Source organism: Triticum aestivum, chromosome 6A (assembly GCF_018294505.1).
Source record: "Triticum aestivum cultivar Chinese Spring chromosome 6A, IWGSC CS RefSeq v2.1, whole genome shotgun sequence".
Classification (NCBI taxonomy): Eukaryota; Viridiplantae; Streptophyta; class Magnoliopsida; order Poales; family Poaceae; genus Triticum; species Triticum aestivum.
In genome coordinates, this window is record NC_057809.1 from 92,469,683 (window position 1) to 92,491,202 (window position 21,520).

General features: G+C 44.3%; 1 protein-coding gene across 1 annotated transcript; it reads left to right on the forward strand.

The window, feature by feature from the left end:
- The first annotated feature begins 349 nt into the window (after positions 1-349).
- On the forward strand, positions 350-11,241 carry LOC123132252 (centromere-associated protein E). Its single transcript, XM_044552038.1, has 9 exons — positions 350-845; positions 937-1,119; positions 1,197-7,280; positions 8,016-8,829; positions 8,957-9,642; positions 9,757-9,886; positions 9,966-10,047; positions 10,122-10,236; positions 10,709-11,241. The coding sequence occupies exons 1-8, from the start codon at positions 738-740 to the stop codon at positions 10,219-10,221; spliced, it is 8,187 nt and encodes a 2,728-aa protein (XP_044407973.1). The 5' UTR covers positions 350-737; the 3' UTR covers positions 10,222-10,236; positions 10,709-11,241.
- Positions 11,242-21,520: the final 10,279 nt, after the last annotated feature.

Sequence of the window (21,520 nt, forward strand, 5' to 3'; positions counted from 1 at the left end):
GACCACCTAGCATATCAAAACAAAAATAGCCGTGTACATTGCGACTGCTGATGAAAGCCGATTGATTAACGAGCACAAACTCTCTCATATGCCGGGTCAAGCGAACACCAAACGGTTTAACACACAACCTAAACCTAGGGAAACCGTGAAGCAGGATGATCGGACATCTCCAATCACACAAGCATCAGGGATAAGGGTGAAGAATGACTTTCAGAAAACAACAATAAAAATTGTCAAAGAAACTGAAAAAATGGAAAAGAAAGGGAAAAAGGTCGTCTTCTTTCTTTCTCGTACACCCCCTCTCCAACAAAACCGACACCTCCCCACCGCCAGCACACCTACCCGCGGGGCCCAAACCACGTTTAACGTAAGAAGCACGACGAAATCTCCCAAAACGATTTCGCGTGAATTCATTCCCTTCCTCCTCCTTCCTCCCCCCGAATCCCCGAATCCAAACTCCACGATTCCCTCGCCATTACCGGACCTGGAGGAATCCCCGGGGTTCCCTCCAGCCCCTCCCCAGATCTCCCTGCCCCTCTCGAGCGCCCCGCGGCCCGCTCGACGGCGCTTGCTGACGCGGAGGTCGCCGAGCCCGCCGTCCGAGGGCCGGGGCCTGGGTGTTCCCGCGTGGAGCGCGGGCGCGAGGCGGCTCGATTCGGGTCGGCCGCGCTGGGTCTAGGGTTTGGTTGAGTTGATGCCTCCCCGCCTCGCGTGACAGCTCCACGGGAGATCTCCGCATGGATCAGAAGGGCCGCGGCCGCGGCCGTGGCGGCGGAGGGGGAGGCCGCGGGGGCGGGGGCGGGGACAATAGCCGCACCGATCTCCTCGCTGCCGGGCGCAAGAAGGTACCGGGTCCCGCCTTTTTTTCCTTTTGCGATTTTGAGGAATTTCCCCCCATTTTCTGATGATCGAGTGTTTGGCGTGGTCCGCGCGCAGCTGCAGCAGTTCAGGAAGAAGAAGGAGAAAAAGGGTCCCGGGAAGAAGGCAGAAGCGGACGCTGACGAGGGGGCGTCGAAAGCAGGTGCCAATGGGGAGGAGGCCCCGCCGGAGCCGAAGTCCCCTGTTGGGTTGAAGTTCCTAGCGGGGGAGAGTGGCAGCAGCCATAGCACGCCATTTGAGGTGAAGCTCGTGTTTCTGACTGTGGTGCGTGGGTTTGAGCGAGTCATTGCTCTGTGTAACGCTCATCTGCAATGCAGGAAGCAACCATGCCGCAGGAGGAGCAATGCAACGGCCAGGGGCCTGCTACTGAGGAACCAAGCGTTGTGGACAATGCGGATGTTGTGCCTGTGCTGGAGGACGCTGATGACCGTAGTGTGCAGAATATCAGTATCAGTGAGCAGGGGAATTCGGATCATGGAAGTCCTCGGCAAGGAGATGGTGACGATTCAGCAGTTCAGGTTACCAGTTCAGATGTTGGTGGTGATCTTATAGGAGCTCAGCCTGGGGAGGTGGATGGCGAGAAATTGCCCATTTCAGAGGAGAGCATTATACCCCAGGTTTCTTCTCAAGGTGACATAGCCAATGACGGTAGTAACCAAGTAGGGGGACACCAGGAGGTGCAGATAGATCCTGTTGAGAGGACAAGTAGTTCTGATTCCAAAGAAGCCATGGAGGTGCCAATTCCTTCTCTAGACCTCGGGACTGATAATGCTAGTATGGGTGAAGACGGAACTCAAGAAATGGAGGTGGGCGTTTCGGGGAGGTCATCAGATGGCAATATACAAGATGTTGAACCCACAGTTTCTGGTGAAATAGGCATGGAGGTTGGGCATGAAGCAGCAATGGATCTTGCAGCTTCACAAGAAATTCCTGGACAAGGAGACACTGATGACGAAGCTAATGGAGTAGGCAAAGAAGCTGTTCAAGAAGATGCAGGTACAAGTAACACAAATGCAATAGATGAAGCTGTCACTACACATGAATTGGATTTATCTGTTGAAAAGGTTGATTCAGCTTTATGTGGTGGTGCTGTATCTCAAGGCTTCATGCCATATCCCCTCGATGAATGTATTCAGGGGCATCTGTATGTGACGACTCTGTCGAGGGATTTGCTCCAGTTGCAGCTAGATGAAGGCACACACCTAAATTCAGATGTTACACTGTCTTCTGATGAAATTCTCAAACTCCAGGTACAGCTGAAAGAATCCAAAGAGAGCAAAGTAGCAGCCCATGAAGAGATTCAGCAATGTAGACATGAGCTCACGAACCTGGATACTGTTAAGGGAGAACTTGAACTAATCGTGGCTTCTCAGAAACAGGAAATTGATGCTAGCAACAGCAAATGTGAACAGCTGGAGATCGAGTTGCGGTCCTCCAAGGAGAATGCACAACAAATCTTGAGTGAATTAGCTGGATGCCAATCATTGCTGGAAGCTCTACAAAAGGAGAACATAGAGCTAACAGAAAACCTTGCTCTCGAGGAAAAAACCAGAAAGGAGGTTCAGGAGCAGCAAGAACATCTGTCTGGTGAAAACGAGAAGCTTCTGTCACAGCTATCTGAGCTTGAACATAGCTTAGCTTCTGTGAAAGAGGTAATGAATGCTGGTAGTAGCAGGTGCGAAAGTTTGGAGGCTGAGCTGTGTTCCTTCAAGGAGAACGTGGAGCACACGTGGACTGAATTAACAAATTGCAGGGCTTTATTGGAAACGTCGCAAAAAGATAATGTTGAGTTATCTGCAAAGTTTGCTGTTGAATCGGAAGCAAACAAGAAACTGAAGGAGGATAATGTATTCCTACATACTGAGAACGAGAGGCTTTCGTCAGATCTGTCTGAACTAAATGATGAATTGCATCTTTCATACGCCAAACATAAACAGCTTGAGTTGCATGTCAGAGATATGGAGACACACATGGAACAACTGAAAGACCAACTAATCGAGGAAAGCCTACGTGCAACTAACAGTTCCGATATTTACCAATCTGTAATTAAAGAGCTGGATGCTAAGTGCAATGTGGTGCTAGACCAAGCCGAGACAGTTGTGTGTCAAAAACATGAACATAGCCTGGCCTCATCGGAAATCACTGTTGAAAATGCTGAAAGAACAATTACAAGTCCTGAGTTTGTTTGTGAGGGTAACAATCAGCATTCTCATCCTCCATTTGACGAGAAAGATTCAAGTAACTGTACTGCTTTGCAGTCACTGAAGGGACATCTAGAGGTTGCTAAAGGTGAATTGCATGAACTTAAAAAATTAGTGGAGCGGATGTCCTCTAGGTCTGGTGGACGTGTTCTCGTGTCAAAACTCATCCAATCCTTTGAGGTAAAAGGAAACCAGGAAGAAACTGGAATGTCTGAAGGGGAACATGATGAATTAAAAAAGTTAACTCAGGGGATGTTATGCTGCCTCGTTGAAAAATTCAAGTCGATGACTTCAGATCTTGCAAAGGCTGAAAAGTATGTTGTCGGACTGTGTGACAGAATAGAGCTTTCAAGTAAGTCTGAAGTGCAGCATGAAGCAGAAAGACAGCGCACAGCAGTTTTTGAGGCCAGAATGGATGAGCTCTCTGAGAAGCTAAGCAACTACAAGAACACAATTGATCAACTGCACATTCAGCTTGCTAACGTACAACAAGATGCAGATGATCATGCTGGGAAGCTCACTAATCAGGCAGAACTTTTGCATAATGATATAACAGAAAGGATTTCAATTCTTGAGAAGGAAAGGGCATCTCTATCAGGTTTGCTCAGTGAAGTTACCAACAAGCTCAGCTTTTTGGTTGGTACTATGTACCCTAATGATTTGGGTGCAAGCAAAGGTCTCAGCTTTAGTATTTTGGACTCTGTGGATCTCTCTGCTAAATCAATCCAAAGTCTTCAGGACAAATTAGAGTCTGCTCAAAGCGATAATGCTAAGCTCAGTACTTCTCTTTCGGAGATCAAGAAAGCACATTCTGATGTTCAAGATAGGAATGAACATGCATCTAGAATGGTTAAGAACATGTATGATTCCTTGCAGGAGTTTCTACTCAACTCGCTTGGAAATTCAGATGAAGCAAGTGCAGGAGATAGTGCTGAGGAGCCAATTGAAGCTCTGTTTAGTCATCTTGGAGGAGCCATCGAGCAGTTGAAGAATCTATTGCATGACCGTCATTCTTTGCAATCAAACAATGCTAACCTGGAGTCAAGATTGTTGAGCAAATGTGAAGAAGTTGAAGAGATCAGCTTGAGATGCAGTTCTTTAATGAAGAATATGGATGACATGTGCTTGCTGAACGAGGAGCTTAAATTAGTTTCTAAAAGTAAAAGTGAAGCGTTGGATGAACTGCATGGTAGATGCCTCTCTATAGCAGAAAAAATGGTTCACCACTCTGCAGATCTTACCTCAATGGTTCTTCCTTTGATGTCTAATAGTGGTGAAGCTGAAACGTTCAGCAAGGAGCACCATATTTCTACCACATTACTGCCATGTATTGAGGAGGGTGTAGCTTCATGCAATGAGAAAGTTGAAAATGCAGTTGAAGAAATCCACTTAGCAAAGATATGCTTGCAAAATGCCCATATTTTTGACCAAATTTCATTTGACAAGTGGTCCTTGCCCTTGCCTGCGTTGATCAAAGAAGAAATTGTACCCCAGGTTTGTGACTTGCAGAGCAAAATGGACCAGCTCAGTGAATTGAACATTCAGTTAGAGACTGAAATTCCAGTTCTCAGGGATGGCTTGAAAAAGCTTGATGAAGCTCTTGAAACTTCACGTACTGAGCTTCAGGAAAGGTCTTCTGAACTTGAACAGTCAGAACAGAAACTTTCTTCTTTTAAGGAAAAACTCGGTATTGCTGTTGCCAAAGGCAAAGCCTTGATAGTGCAACGTGATGGCCTTAAGCAGTCTCTTGCAGAGAAGTCTGGTGAGCTTGAGAAGCTCTCACAGGAACTGGAATCAAAGGATGCATTAGTGAAAGAGTTGGAAGACAAGCTCAAATCCTATACAGAGGCAGATCGAATTGAAGCTTTGGAGTCAGAACTCTCATACATACGGAATTCAGCTACTGCTTTAAGGGATTCATTTATTCTGAAAGACTCTGTTCTTCAGAGAATTGAAGAAGTCTTAGAAGATCTAGATATGCCTGAGCGTTTTCATTCTAGAGACATTGTTGAGAAAATAGAACTGTTGTCGAAGATGGCTGTTGGTGCTTCTTTTACCTTGCCTGATGGTGATAAGAGATCATCTATGGATGGGCACTCTGAGTCTGGTGTGGCCATGGATAGCATAAGTGATGAACAAATCTCAATATCAAATCCAGGGTCAGATGAAATAAAGAACAAATATGACGAGTTGCATAGGAGATTCTATGAACTGGCTGAGCAGAACAACATGTTGGAACAGTCTCTAGTGGAGAGGAACAGTATTGTACAGAAATGGGAAGAGGTCCTTGGTCAGGTTAGCATTCCCCTGCAGTTCAGAATGTTAGAACCAGAAGATAGGATAACTTGGCTGGGAAACAGATTATTGGAGGTCGAGCATGAAAGAGACACGTTACATTCGAAGATTGAGCACCTTGAGGATTCCTCTGAGATGCTAATTACTGATCTAGAAGAATCACACAAAAGGATTTCTGAGCTCAGTGCAGAGGTCGTTGCTATAAAGGCCGAAAAGGACTTCTTCTCAGAGAGCCTGGATAAACTGAGATTTGAGTTCCTTGGACTCTCTGAGAAAGCAGTTCAAGATGAGTTTGTCAGAGATAACTTGCGAAAAGATCTAGCTGAACTACAGGAGAAGTTAGCTGAAAAGGCAAAGGAGAGCAAGCACTATCATGATATGGAAATAGAGGTACACAAACTACTCGATTTGGTGCGAAATGTGCTGCAGGATGGTAGTAATGCTGAAATTCCATCTGGTGGTGGTGCTGTACTGTGCTTGGGTGAACTGTTGAGGAAAGTTTTAGACCATTATGAAACTCTTTTGTCAGAGTCGACTCTAAGCAATGCTGCCGAGAAGGAAATTCATTTAGATGAAACCAAGCTGTCTAACGACGCTTCTACATCAGAGACTGGTAGAGATGACAAAGCGAGTGTACTGAATACTTTGAGTAATGAGTTGGAGCATGCTCGCAAGAGTCTGGCCTTAGTTGAGCAGCAGCGTGATGAAGCAGCTGAGAAGGCACGATTACTAATGCTGGAGGTGGAGATGCTACATGCTCAAATAAACCAATTGCAGGAAGATGGTTCTGAGCAGACTCAAAAATACCAGTCACTTGTGCTTGAACTGGAATTAGTGAGTAAGCAGCGGGATAATCTGCAAGAAAAGCTAAATCAGAGTGATGAGTTAGAGCATGCTCGCAGTAATTTGGCCTTAGCCGAGCAACAGCGTGATGAAGCTGTGGAGAAGACACAATCACTATTACTGGAAGTGGAGATGGCACATGCTCAAATAAACCGGCTGCAAGAAGGTGGTGCTGAGCAGACTCAAAAGTATCAGTCGCTTGTGCTTGAACTAGAATTAGCGGGTAAGCAGCGGGATGATCTGCAAGAGAAGCTAAATCAGGAGGAGCAAAAGTGCACTTCACTGAGAGAGAAACTGAACATCGCTGTCAGAAAAGGGAAAGGCCTGGTGCAACAAAAAGATAGTTTGAAGCAAACTATAGAAGAGATGAATGCTGTGATAGAAAAACTTAAAAATGAAAGGGAACAACACATAGAATCACTTGAATCTGAGAAAACACTATTGATGGGCCGATTAACTGAGAATGAGAAGAACTTGCATGATACAACGGAATACTTGAGTAGATTGTTAAATGCTTTGAATACAGTGGACATCGCTCGAGAATTTGATACAGATCCAATCACCAAGGTTGGAAAAATTGCACAGGTTTACCTTGACCAACAGGCAACAGTGGCTTCATCACAAAATGAAGTGAAGAAATTGAAACGAGCAACAGAGCTGCTTCTAACTGAGTTAAATGAAGCTCAGGAGAGGGCCGATAACCTGCAGGAGGAATTAGTCAAGGAAGAAGCCGCACTTTCTGAATCCTCTGAACAGAAGAATGTTATAGAGTCTGCAAGAGCGGATGCTGTTCGCCACCTTGAACATATTACCTATATGCAGGCACAGGCAGCAAGGAAGCAAATAGATCATTTGAAGGAGTTGAACTCTACCAGTGGTCAACTAAGAGAGGTCTGCTTTAACCTTTCACATCGCCTTGCCAGCGCATTCAGCAAAGATGTGGACCTTATCAGCTATATGGAGAGCTTCATGAAATCTTCTGGTAAATGGATGGATGGCACAAATATGGTGGACATACCTATGACTTCTAATGGGATGTTGACCAGTAGCATAAGCAGCAAGGTAAATTTAGGCTACCAATGTGTCAGTGTGTTTTGTTGCTTCAGCACTTTGCATAGTACTCCCTCCGGTCCTTTTTACCCTGCATATAAGAATTGTCTGAAGTCAAACTTCGTAAAGTTTGACCATATTTATATGAAACAATATTAACATCTACAATGCTAAATTTATACCATTTGAAAACTAAAGTCATGACGCATCTAATGTTGTTGATTTCACATTCTGAATGTTGGTACTTTTTTCTATAAACTTGGTCAAAGTTTACGTGGTTTGACTTCAAACAAATCTTATATACGAACTAAAAAGGACCAGAGGGAGTAGTTTAGAAAAGATTGGACTGATGTTGTGCAAGTAAACTAATTTCTCTTGTTGCACTTACCGCAGAAATGTAAATACTAGTTGATCATAGTATTTACTTCCTAATTAGACAACTCATACATAATTTTACTCAGTGAAATTTCCTAATTAAATACTAGTTGGAAATGAGGCTTGTACTAAGCTTCCACCATGTCACATTTCTTTATGATCGTCTCCTTTATTCTTGTTCACTATAAAAAAGATCAATGGGTTAATTTGGATAGGATATTTCCATATAAAACGAATCTCAGATGACCATGATATTCCATACACTGAAACAATAAATTGTTGGTGCTAATGTGCCATATGAGATTTTGGGAGTTGTATTCTTTCAGATCTCTATTCACTGCTTTCTAATTGATTTCAATTTGGCCTTTGCAGAATACTCATATTCCAAATGCTCCGCTGGAATTCACAGTGAATGATACTGATGGAACTCAGATGTTACATCATCTTGCTATTGCATGCCATGCTGTATCTGATTGTGTAAAGGATTGCAATGATCTCAAAAGGAATATTGACGAGCATGGTTTTTCAATTGACCAGAAAGCAACAGAGTTAGCTGAAGTTATGTCCAACTTGCAGAACAGATTCACTTCCCAAAATAATGAGTTGGAATCAATGAGAGAGAACATTCTTGAACTACAATCAGAGATCAAAGAGAAGGAAGAGGAGAGTTCATCATTGCGTAGAAATATGAGTTTGCTTTACGAAGCATGTTCTAGTTCAGTTTCTGAGATTGAAGGAATGACTGGTATGGGTTCTGGTATTGGGAGCTATTCTGTTGGGCAGAACCATTTATTTTCATATGATCATATAAAATCGGTCGTCGAGCGGTTAGGTGCAGCCGTAAAGACTACTCAGTATAGCAATGAAGGGAACACAAAGGAACTAAAGGCTACTGTTCTTGAGTTGCAGCAGGAGCTTCAGGGAAAAGATGTGCAAATTAGCACAATCAGTTCGGAGCTTGCATCTCAGATAAGGGAAGCTGAATCTTATGCGAAACAGCTTTCTGTTGAGCTTGAAGATGCAAGAATGCAAGTACACAATTTGGAGGAACATGTTGAGATGTTGCTTAATCAGAAGAAAGCTTTAGAGACCCAAGCAAGTGAGCTTAAAGATTTGGAGACAGTGGCAAGTGAGCAGCATGGAAGAATAAAGGAGTTGACTGATGAACTGAGCAGAAAAGACCAAGGTGAGCTGATAGAACTTTCTTTGACTGAAATTTCTTTGGTTGCTTCTGTTTGATTTCTATTTTTCTGATTCAAAGAAATAAATGATTGTATTCCTGCATTTGTTATATGTTGCGGTGTATTGTACAGAGATTGAAGGTTTGATGCAAGCACTTGACGAAGAAGAAAAGGAGCTTGAAGTCTTGGAGAACAAAAGCAATGACTTGGAGCAGATGCTGCAAGAAAAAGAATTTTCTTTGAAGAGCCTTGAAGATTCTAGGACAAAAGCTCTGACTAAACTTGCAACCACTGTCGACAAGTTTGACGAGTTGCATAGCTTGTCTGAAAGTCTTCTTGTAGAAGTGGAAAGCCTTCAGTCACAATTGCAAGAGAGAGATTCAGAGATCTCGTTTCTGCGCCAAGAAGTCACAAGGAGTACTAATGAACTACTAACCACTGACGATAGCAACAAGCAGTACTCATCGCAGATAAATGATTTTGTTAAGTGGTTAGAAACTGCGCTGATGCAGTTTGGTGTGCATTGTGAGAGTGCAGATGACCATGATTACACTCAGGTTCCAGTATATATGGACATGTTGGACAAAAAAATAGTGTCACTGATATCTGAATCAGATGATTTGAGGGTTGCTGTGCAAAGCAAAGATTCTTCACTACAGGTCGAGAGGACCAAAATGGAAGAGTTGTCGCGTAAATCAGAGGCTCTAGAAGCTTCTTTGAGCCAAAAGGATTCTCAGATAGGGATGCTTCGTCGAGACAGGACGATGGGCCAACCTAGATCTATAAACTTGCCTGGCACGTCGGAGATTGAGCAAATGGTATGAGAACTTTATGTTTTTATATGCAATTAACACAAACTGTATATAACATATCACATTGCTTTTTAGGTTTTGTTTATTCATAGTCACTTGCCTATTTCAATTTGAATGCAGAATGACAAAGTAAGCCCAGCTGCAGTTGTCACTCAGATTCGAGGGGCACGAAAAGTCAACAACGACCAGGTTGCTATCGATGTAGAGATGCACAAGGACAAACCATTAGATGATGAAGATGATGATAAAGGTGACAAAATCTTGCATGCTAACTTTAGCTTTATGGTGTTAATTTTGTTCCCTGGCTGATTCTCCATTTGTTATTGCAGCGCATGGTTTCAAGTCACTGACGATGTCGCGCATTGTTCCGAAGTTCACTCGACCTATATCAGACAGAATTGATGGGATGTGGTAAGTGCAATTTCAGTTCTTATTGAGTTGATTGAAGGTGTTCCCTTGTTAATTTTTATCTTTGATTTTATCAGGGCATCTGGTGATAGATTGCTCATGAGACAACCAACCTTGAGACTTGGTGTCTTGATATACTGGATAGCATTGCATGCATTGCTTGTGAGTTTTATTTGAAGGTTATATTTAAAGGTGAGTGAGCAACCGTTTTAGTAAGCTTCACTTAAGCATTTGGCCTTTCATGTTTGAACTGTTATAGCCTTGCCGCCTTGCTTTGTGTGGACCTTGGCTAAACGTGGTGCGTATAGTGAAACATGTATTATGTTCATCATTGCGAGAGATTTCCTTCATTATCGCCTTTCACTGAAAAATACCTTGGATGTCCCACGACACAGAAATATAATTGAGTTGTGTTCATCTTATGTACTACTCCCTCCGTTCCAAAATAGATGACTCAACTTTGTACTAACTAAAGTATAAAGTTGAGCCATCTATTTTGGAACGGAGGGTGTACGTGGCAGGGAGAATGTGTGGTGGATGGTTTAGTTGAGCTAAATTGAATGAAATCAAATGATAATAACAATCATAAAAACGTGCTGGCACTGTTGGGACCTGTGTTTTTCCCCAGTCATCTAACTATATTTAATGATTTGGTATTCTGCAGCTGTAGTGATGGATCTCCTTGGTGAGCTACTTACTGTACAGTGCCATGTCTATGACAAGCTATGCAACACAAGCAATCTAGTCAAATGCTGTCGATTCTTTTTGAAGTTTGTTACTGAATGAATACCTGAACCAAACGGTCATCTGCGTATCATTTTTGTTGTGAATCTTCCCCTTTCTTCCGCTGGAATTGGTCCTGCCTCAGCTGGGTCCAACCCAAGACACCTGCACCGACGGTACCGATGAAAGAGAACTGGAGAAAGCAGCAGCAGCAGCAAAGATCCCCTGTACATAGTCTCATTTTTTGTTTGCTCTATTCTTTGCTTTTAGAAAGATTGAGGGCATCTTACATGGTAGCATCTACACTATACAACACAGGTTTACAGAAGAATGGTTGACATGTACTGGTAGTTTTGAAAGCTAGGGTATTGGGATGGTAACAGCGTTTCCCCCTCTTAAAAGTTGACCCCTTGTATTCTTATAAATGTTTACTGTATACATGCATGTGCAATTGCAACAAAGTAATTGGTTTCATTTCATTGCCGCCATTGAGATTGCTATGTGGAGCTCCGGACTCGGCTCCTCTGGCATAATCGTCGGAGCTGATGTGCTGTGCCTTGCTGTGAATGAACAGCCAACGCCATTGGATTTTCTTTGGATCAAACTAAGATAAAATGTGAAGTAAAAGCAACCAGAACAGGAAGGAGGCGGAACAATTCGGGCCTCTGAAGCCGCTAAGAGGACATTACAAGCAGTCTCGTGCGTTCAGGCTATGGAACAAACCTCATGTATAGAGCGGCTATGGAACAAACCTCATGTACAGAGCTGGTCCTATGTACTTCTTCTCTCAATAGAACTGTTATGTCAAGAAAAGCTCAATCAAGACACATCATCTCTTTAGATCACCACCACCAGCGATTGGTAACTAGAGTAAGAATATGGCGTCAATAAAAACTGTTATGTCAAGAATATGACGTTAATAAAACTGTTGTCAAGAAAAGCTCAATCAAGACACGTCATCTCTTTAGATCACCACCACCAGCGATCGGTAATTAGAGTTAGAATTAATATGGTGTTGCAGCGACACAGTTTAGATGGCGGTGATGGTGTTGCGTTGATTAATGGTGCTTCGCCTTCAACCCCATCCTCGGCCGCATGGTCCTTGGCTTGCTACCTTGGTTTTGTGTGTTTGACATGTAAAATTAGGGCTGGAATTTGGTGTCGTGGTGGTGTCGTTCAAATGGCGGTGATGGTGTTGCGTTGGTTAATGGTGCTCCAACTTCAACACCATTGTCGGCATGGTCAACGTAGTCGAGGTGACAATGGGCCAGTGTTGTTGTTGGGCATGTGCTTCGGCATGGTGTTGATTTGGTCATTGGCTTGCCACTGGCGACCTCGATTTTTGTGCAGATTGTTCCTACTAGGGAGATCGCTCGTTCCCACCGGCAACGCTAGCCCTACTATCAACACAAATCAAGATGCAACCCTTGCTGATTTGACTTCTCCCCCATTTATCATGTCATACAAGTGGCTACTACGGCGACAACAATGAGGACTTTCCCTCTAGGCTTGTCGGGCGACACCGAGGAGGCTCGACGACGTTTCCCATAGTTCGGATAGGTGGCGTTATTCTACTCCACATTGATGGAGGCTTCGAACCATGAAGATTATAGGATCATTTAGATCCTTGTTGATAGGTCCATGGATGGTAATGCCCAAAAAGAGTCCAGGAAGGAGCAGCAGACCTATTCCACCATGGCTTACTCGGAGTAGATCTACACAAAGTAGGCGATTCTCGACCCCTCACAAACTTTTTGTTACTTCACACCTTGAATGCTCTCAAAATAGCTAGCCAACTAGGATACAATAAGTTTGGGGTTGTTTGGTGATGAATCTCTTGCTCTTGTGCCTCAAAAGATAATCTCCTCCGCGCTGAAAACTCTCATGAGATATATGTTTGGACTCGAGAGGTTGGAGTGGCAAACAAGTGATTAGAAATCAAAGGTTTGGCCTCGGAGGTTGCATAAAAAAGCCCTTTGAATTCCACACAAGACTAGGTAGTTCCCTCTAAGAAAATGTGATTTAAAATGAAGTGCTTTGAGTGAACTGGTGGGGTTGGTGTAGTATATATAAGCTGGTCCTAGAAATGTGACTATTACACGCCTTTTTGCGCAATTCAGAGGCCCCGAGAGATCGGCCTGGAGGCTCCAATTGAAGTAAAGGAGGCAACTTTTGATTTGGTTGGAGGGGTCCACTTGAAGTCGTTCGGGGGCTCTGACTGGCCTTGGCTCACCTGCGCACGTCATGGGATGTTGTTTGATTTTTTGGGACCGGAGTGTTTGGTATATCCATGCAAGGCCAGAAGAATGCATAAGTGCCGAGGTCGCTTGGAGTGGAGGTTTCCAAGAGGCTCCGAATGAGCTAGTGTTTTGCAACAAATATCTCTCAAAAGGTTTGGAGGTTCCGGATGATGGTTGTTCGGTGGCTCTGGATAGTGAAAGAACATTGAGATAGTGGGAATGTATGAGATGTTTTGGGTGATTTTGGAGCTTGATCTTTATACAAATTTGAATAAGAAAACCGATCACCACATCTTTGATCCCCTTTTGATAGTATCCGCATACCTGTGGACTTAGTGTGATAATAGATCACAAAAAGTAAAATCTAAGTCCTTGGCTTGGCCAACACTTAAGAATGGCAGGGGGGTCACTAATCATCTTCCTAGTTGCATCTTTTGGGATATAATCTGAAATAGACTTGAGTGTTCATAGTCCCTCGAGCTATGATGTCACTGATCACCAAAAACTACATAGGGGATGAAGAGCACTTCCAGGATTCAGTTCAAAAGGATTTTCTTTGGGACTAAAATGTAATTCTATGTTTTCACTAGGTCTCTTCCTCCCTATAGAGCTCCTCACTATTAACCTCTTTCCATCGAGCATTTCCCATTTCCAAGATTATCCTCCTCCTGAGCGCCTCCATCTTCTGCAGTGCTTCCTTCCCCAAAACCTCCTTCAATTGAGATCGAGTTCGTGCCAACGAACTTTGGAAGGTTGCATGATGATGAGTCCAAGCCAACTTTGACAGGGTCCCAACATGCGGATTCATTGTTGGCGAGGCCAAACCAGTACTGGTCCTCAAATATTGGTAGTGTGAGGTCGGTGGATTGTAATTTTTTTTATGTTGCATATGTTATTTCGACGTGATGGAAGTATGTATTTTGTTTCTGGCACACATATTTGCAGTATGTTGCAATATTTTTTGGGTGTTTGGCTTTTTGATGAAACTATTTCTATATGTTGTTTATGTTAGTTTTGTATTGTTATGTATGTTGCAACCTATTTTCAACAAGATATTGCATCAAATGGAGGTTCATTGCATAGCTTCATTTTTTTGTTGCAAGTTTATGTTTGAAAATGTTGCATTTTTACTAACTAAATAAAAAATTCCGAAAATGCCAAACGGAGACCGAGCTCCATGGAGGCCTTTATTTGAAAACTTCAAAATTCAAACTTTTCAGTTTCAATAAATTCTGAAAATAAATACACATATACCTAGATACATAATGTATATGTGTGCAAATTTTCATGTCGAAATACATTAAAATGTGAGCTACACAAAAAGACAAATCTGGGGCTTTTTAACATATGTACGTTCATCTTTAAAGTCCCTGATTTTGTTTTTTTATGCAACTCGCGGTTCAAGATATTTCATTCTGAAATTTTTCACACACACAATTTACATCCTTGCATACATATATAATTTTTTTCAGGAATTTTTTAAACTGAAATTTATGAATTTTGAATTTTTCAAAATAAAGGGCTCCATGGAGCTCGGTCTCCAAAATGCCCTACTCAAAAAATTGTTGCAATGATGTTGCCGAAGCACAAAACAACTAGCCCTAACAACAAATGGTGTACAAGATATCCATGTTGCAACAAGCGGACGAGCTAGACCTCGTGATATTTGATGGTCAAATAGGAGGCCACTCGGGTGCTCCTCCCCCTACAATGACTGGAGTCCCGCTTAGTTCATAGCAGCACATTGTCAAACTCTAGTTGTATGTACTACATATAATAGACTTATTTTTTGTAAAAAAATGTCATGATGATGTAAATGTCGGAAAACATTGCATGGAAAACAAAAAAAAATTCTACGCATACACAAGATCTATCCAAGGAGATGCATAGCAACGAGAGGGGAGAGTGTGTCTACGTACCCTCGTAGACCGTAAGCGGAAGCATTTAGTAACGCAGTTGATGTAGTCGAACTTCTTTGCAATCCAACCGATAGAATACTGAGCGTACGACACCTCCGCGTTCAGCACACGTTCAGCTCGGTGACATCCTCGCCTTCTTGATCCAGCAAGAAGTCGAAGTAGTGGATGAGTTCTGGCAGCACAACGACGTGATGACGATGGTGGTGATGCTATCTACGCAGGGCTTCTCCTAAGTGCGCCACACACGGCTAAGCAATTGTCGTGATTCTGTGTAGTTCTGTGTGGTTATGTGTCTTGGTGACCGAAATTTGTTCAGAGTCCTGGATGAGATCATAGACATGACGAGGAGTCTCGAAATGGTCGAGAGGTAAAGATTCATATATTGGAAGGTTATATCCGGACACCGGAATGGTTCCGAAAAGGTTTGGGGATTTTTTGAAGTACCGGGAGGTTACCGGAACCCTCCGGGAAAGTTAATGGGCCTCATGGGCCATAGTGGAGAGAGGGAGGAAGGCCACAAGAGGAGGCGCATGCCTCCCCCTGCCCAATCCAAATTGGACCCCCCTTTCCTTCTCCCTCTCCCCTCTTTCCCATTTCCCCTCTCCGTTGGAAGGAAGGGGGGGGGGGCGAATCCTACTAGGAGTGGAGCCCTAGTAGGACTCCTCCCATGGCGCGCCACCCCTAGGGCCGGCCACCTCCTCCTCCCCTCCTTTATATACGGGGGCGGGGGGCAGACCAATAGTTTTCTTAGCCGTGTGCGGTGCCCCCTCCACAGTTTACTCCTCCGGTCATAGCGTTGTAGTGCTTAAGCGAAGCCCTGCGCGGATCACATTACCATCACCGTCACCACCCCGTCGTGCTGATGAAACTCTCCCTCGACCCTCTGCTGGATCAAGAGTTCGAGGGACGTCATCGAGCTAAACGTGTGCTGAACACGGAGGTGCCGTACGTTCGGTACTTGGATCGGTTGGATCGTGAAGACATTCGACTACATCAACCGCGTTAACCTAACGCTTCCGCTTTTGGTCTACGAGGGTACGTGGACACACTCTCCCCCTCTGGTTGCTATGCATCTCCTAGATAGATCTTGCGTGATCGTAGGAATTTTTTTGAAATTGCATGCTGCGTTCCCCAACAGTCCTTCCCTAGTGGTGCCCCTCTTTCCATATTTGTCGAAGGGGGGAAGGAAAGGGGGAGATGAAAGGAAGAGGGAGCTGACTCCCCTATTTCCTTCTCTCCCCAAGGGTTGCGGCCTAGAAGGGGCGGGCCAACCCCTTGTGGGCTGGTGTGTCCCCCCCTTTGACCCATATGGCCCATTAACCTCCCGAGGTGTCATGGGCCTAAGGGAGATAGGGAAGCCCGCGGGGGGGGGGGGGGGGGGTGGCGCGCGCCCCCCTCCTAGGGAGTCCGAATAGGACAAGGATGAGGGGGTGCGGCCCCCCTTTCTGTTGGGGAACGTAGTAATTTCAAAAAAAATCATACGCACACACATGATCATGGTGATGCATAGCAACGAGAGGGGAGACGTAGACCGAAAGCGGAAGCGTTAGCACAACACAGTTGATGTAGTCGTACGTCTTCATGATCCGACCGATCCAAGTACCGAATGCACGACACCTCCGAGTTCAGCACACGTTCAACTCGATGACGTCCCACGAACTCCGATCCAGCAGAGCTTCACAGGAGAGTTCCGTTAGCACGACGACGTGATGACGGTGATGATGATGCTACCGACGCAGGGCTTCGCCTAAGCACCGTTACGATATTATTGAGGTGGATTATGGTGGAGGGGGGCACCGCACACGGCTAGGAGAGATCAACATATCAACTTGTGTGTCTATAGGTGGCCCCTGCCCCCGTATATAAAGGAGCAAGGGGGGAGGCCGGCCGGCCCCTGTAGGCGCGCCAGGAGGAGTCCTCCTCCTATTAGGAATAGGATTCCCCTCTTTCCTACTCCTACTAGGATGGGGAAAGTAAGGGGGAGAGGGAGAAGGAAAGGGGGCGCCGCCCCCCCTCTCCTAGTCCAATTCCGACCAGAGGGGAGGGGCGTGCGGCCTGCCCTAGGCCAGCCATCTCTCTCTCCACTAAGGCCCATAAGGCCCACTATTTCTCCCCGGGGGGGGGGGGGGGTTCTGGTAATCCTCCGGCACTCCGATTTTCTCCGAAACCACCCGGAACACTTCCGGTGTCCGAATATAGTCATCCAATATATCGATATTTACATCTCGACCATTTTGAGACTCCTCGTCATGTCCATGATCATATCCGGGACTCCTAACTACCTTCGGTACATCAAAACACTAAAAATCATAATATTGATCGTCACCGAACTTTAAGCGTGTGGACCCTACGGGTTCGAGAACTATGTAGACATGACCGAGACACGTCTCCGGTCAATAACCAATAGCGGAACCTGGATGTTAATATTGACTCCCACATATTCTACGAAGATCTTTATCGGTCAAACCGCATAACAACATACGTTGTTCCCTTTGTCATCGGTATGTTACTTGCCCGAGATTCGATCGTCGGTATCTCAATACCTAGTTCAATCTCGTTACCGGCAAGTCTCTTTACTCGTTCCGTAATACATCATCCTGTAACTAAGTCATTAGTTACAATGCTTGCAAGGCTTATAGTGATGTGCATTACTGAGTGGGCCCAGAGATACCTCTCCGACAATCGGAGTGACAAATCCTAATCTTGATCTGTACCAACTCAACAAGTACCATTGGAGACACCTGTAGAGCACCTTTATAATCACCCAGTTACGTTGTGACGTTTGGTAGCACACAAAGTGTTCCTCCGGCAATCGGGAGTTGCATAACCTCATAGTCATAGGAACATGTATGAGTCATGAAGAAAGCAATAGCAGTAAACTAAACGATTAAGTGCTAAGCTAACGGAATGGGTCAAGTCAATCACATCATTCTCCTAATGATGTGATCCCGTTAATCAAATGACAACTCATGTCTATGGTTAGGGAACTTAACCATCTTTGATTAATGAGCTAGTCAAGTAGAGGCATACTAGTGACACTCCGTTTGTCTATGTATTCACACATGTACTAAGTTTCCGGTTAATACAATTCTAGCATGAATAATAAACATTTATCATGATATAAGGAAATAAATAATAACTTTATTATTGCCTCTAGGGCATATTTCCTTCAGTCTCCCACTTGCACTAGAGTCAATAATCTAGATTACACAGTAATGATTCTAACAACCATGGAGCCTTGGTGTTGGTCATGTTTTGCTCGTGAGAGAGGCATAGTCGACGAGTCTGCAACATTCAGATCCGTATGTATCTTGCAAATCTCTATGTCTCCCACCTGGACTTGATCGCGGATGGAATTGAAGCGTCTCTTGATGTGCTTGGTTCTCTTGTGAAATCTGGATTCCTTTGCCAAGGTAATTGCACCAGTATTGTCACACAAGAATTTCATTTGACTCGATGCACTAGGTATGACACCTAGATCAGATATGAACTCCTTCATCCAGACTCCTTCATTTGATGCTTCCGAAGCAGCTATGTACTCCGCTTCACACGTAGATCCTGCCACAACGCTTTGTTTAGAACTGCTCCAACTGACAGCTCCACCGTTCAATATAAACACGTATCCGGTTTGCGATTTAGAATCGTCCGGATCAGTGTCAAAGCTTGTATCAACATAACCATTTACGATGAGCTCTTTGTCACCTCCATAAACGAGAAACATATCCTTAGTCCTTTTCAGGTATTTCATGATGTTCTTGACCGCTGTCCAGTGATCCACTCCTGGATTACTTTGGTACATCCCTGCTAAACTAATAGCAAGGCACACATCAGGTCTGGTACACAACATTGCATACATGATAGAGCCTATGGCTAAAGCATAGGGAACATCTTTCATTTTCTCTCTATCTTGTGCAATGGTCGGGCATTGAGTCTTACTCAATTTTACACCTTGTAACACAGGCAAGAACCCTTTGTTTGCCTGATCCATTTTGAACTTCTTCAAAACTTTGTCAAGGTATGTGCTTTGTGAAAGTCCAATTAAGCGTCTTGATCTATCTCTATAGATCTTGATGCCCAATATGTAAGCAGCTTCACCGAGGTCTTTCATTGAAAAACTCTTATTCAAATATCCTTTTATGCTATCCAGAAATTCTATATCATTTCCAATCAACAATATGTCATCCACATATAATATTAGAAATGCTACAAAGCTCCCACTCACTTTCTTGTAAATACAGGCTTATCCAAAAGTCTGTAAAAAACCATATGCTTTGATCACACTATCAAAACATTTATTCCAACTCTGAAATGCTTGCACCAGTCCATAAATGGATTGCTGGAGCATGCATACTTTGTTAGTACCCTTTGGATCAATAAAACCTTCAGGTTGCATCATATACAACTCTTCTTCCAGAAATCCATTCAGGAATGCAGTCTTTTACATCCATTTGCCAAATTTCATAATCATAAAATGCGGCAATAGCTAACATGATTCGAATGGACTTAAGCATCGCTACGGGTGAGAAGGTCTCATCGTAGTCAACTCCTTGAACTTGTCGAAAACCTTTCGCAACAAGTCGAGCTTTGTAGACAGTAACATTACCATCAGCGTCTGTCTTCTTCTTGAAGATCCATTTATTCTCGATGGCTTGCCGATCATCGGGCACGTCAACCAAAGTCCACACTTTCTTCTCATACATGGATCCCATCTCAGATTTCATGGCTTCTAGCCATTTTGCGGAATCTGGGCTCATCATCGCTTCCTCATAGTTCGTAGGTTCGTCATGGTCTAGCAACATGTGAAGGAAATATGCCCTAGAGGCAATAATAAAGTTATTATTTATTTCCTTATATCATGATAAATGTTTATTATTCATGCTAGAATTGTATTAACCAGAAACATAATACATGTGTGAATACATAGACAAACAGAGTGTCACTAGTATGCCTCTACTTGACTAGCTCGTTGATCAAAGATGGTTATGTTTCCTAACCATAGACATGAGTTGTCATTTGATTAACGGGATCACATCATTAGGAGAATGATGTGATTGACTTGACCCATTTCGTTAGCTTAGCACTTGATCGTTTAGTTTGTTGCTATTGCTTTCTTCATGACTTATACATGTTCCTATGACTGTGAGATTATGCAACTCCCGTTTACCGGAGGAACACTTTGTGTGCTACCAAACGTCACAACATAACTGGGTGATTATAAAGGTGCTCTACAGGTGTCTCCGGAGGTACTTGTTGGGTTGGCGTATGTCGAGATTAGGATTTGTCACTCTGATTGTCGGAGAGGTATCTCTGGGCCCTCTCGGTAATGCACATCACTTAAGCCTTGCAAGCATTGCAACTAATGAGTTAGTTGCGGGATGATGTATTATGGAATGAGTAAAGAGACTTGCCGGCAACGAGATTGAACTAGGTATTGAGATACCGACGATTGAATCTCGGGCAAGTAACATACCGATGACAAAGGGAACAACGTATGTTGTTATGCGGTCTGACCGATAAAGATCTTCGTAGAATATGTGGGAGCCAATATGAGCATCTAGGTTCCGCTATTATTTATTGACCGGAGACATGTCTCGGTCATGTGTACATAGTTCTCGAACCCGTAGGGTCCGCACGCTTAACGTTTCGATGATAGTTATATTATGAGTTTATATGTTTTGATGTACCGAAGGTTGTTCGGAGTCCCGGATGTGATCATGGACATGACGAGGAGTCTCGAAATGGTCGATACATGAAGATTGATATATTGCAAGCCTATATTTGGATATCGGAAGTGTTCCGGGTGAAATCGGGATTTTACCGGAGTACCGGGAGGTTACCGAACCCCCCCGGGAGCTTAATGGGCCATAGTGGGCCTTGTGGAGAAGAGGAGATGCGGCCAGGGCAGGGCCGCGCGCCCCTCCCCCCTAGTCCGAATAGGACAAGGAGAGGGGGGTGGCGCCCCCTTTCCTTCCTCTCTCCCTCCTCTTTCCCCCTCCACTCCTAGTCCAACAAGGAAAAGGGAGGGAGTCCTACTCCCGGTAGGAGTAGGAATCCTCCTGGCGCGTCCCCTCTAGGCCGGCCGCACCTCCCCCCTTGCTCCTTTATATACGGGGCAAGGGGCACCCTAGAGACACAACAATTGATCGTTTGATCTTTTAGCCGTGTGCGGTGCCCCCCTCCACCATAGTCCACCTCGATAATACTGTAGCAGTGCTTAGGCGAAGCCCTGCGTCGGTAGAATATCATCATCGTCACCACGCCGTTGTGCTGACGAAACTCTCCCTCAACACTCGGCTGGATCGGAGTTCAAGGGACGTCATCGGGCTGAACGTGTGCTGAACTCGGAGGTGCCGTGCGTTCGGTACTTGATCGGTCGGATCGTGAAGACGTACGACTACATCAACCGCGTTGTGCTAACGCTTCTGCTTTTGGTCTACGAGGGTACGTGGACAACACTCTCCCCTCTCGTTGCTATGCATCACCATGATCTTGCGTGTGCGTATGATTTTTTTTTGAAATTACTACGTTCCCCAACAGTGGTATTAGAGCCTGGTTTTATGCGTAGATGTCATATGCACGAGTAGAACACAAGTG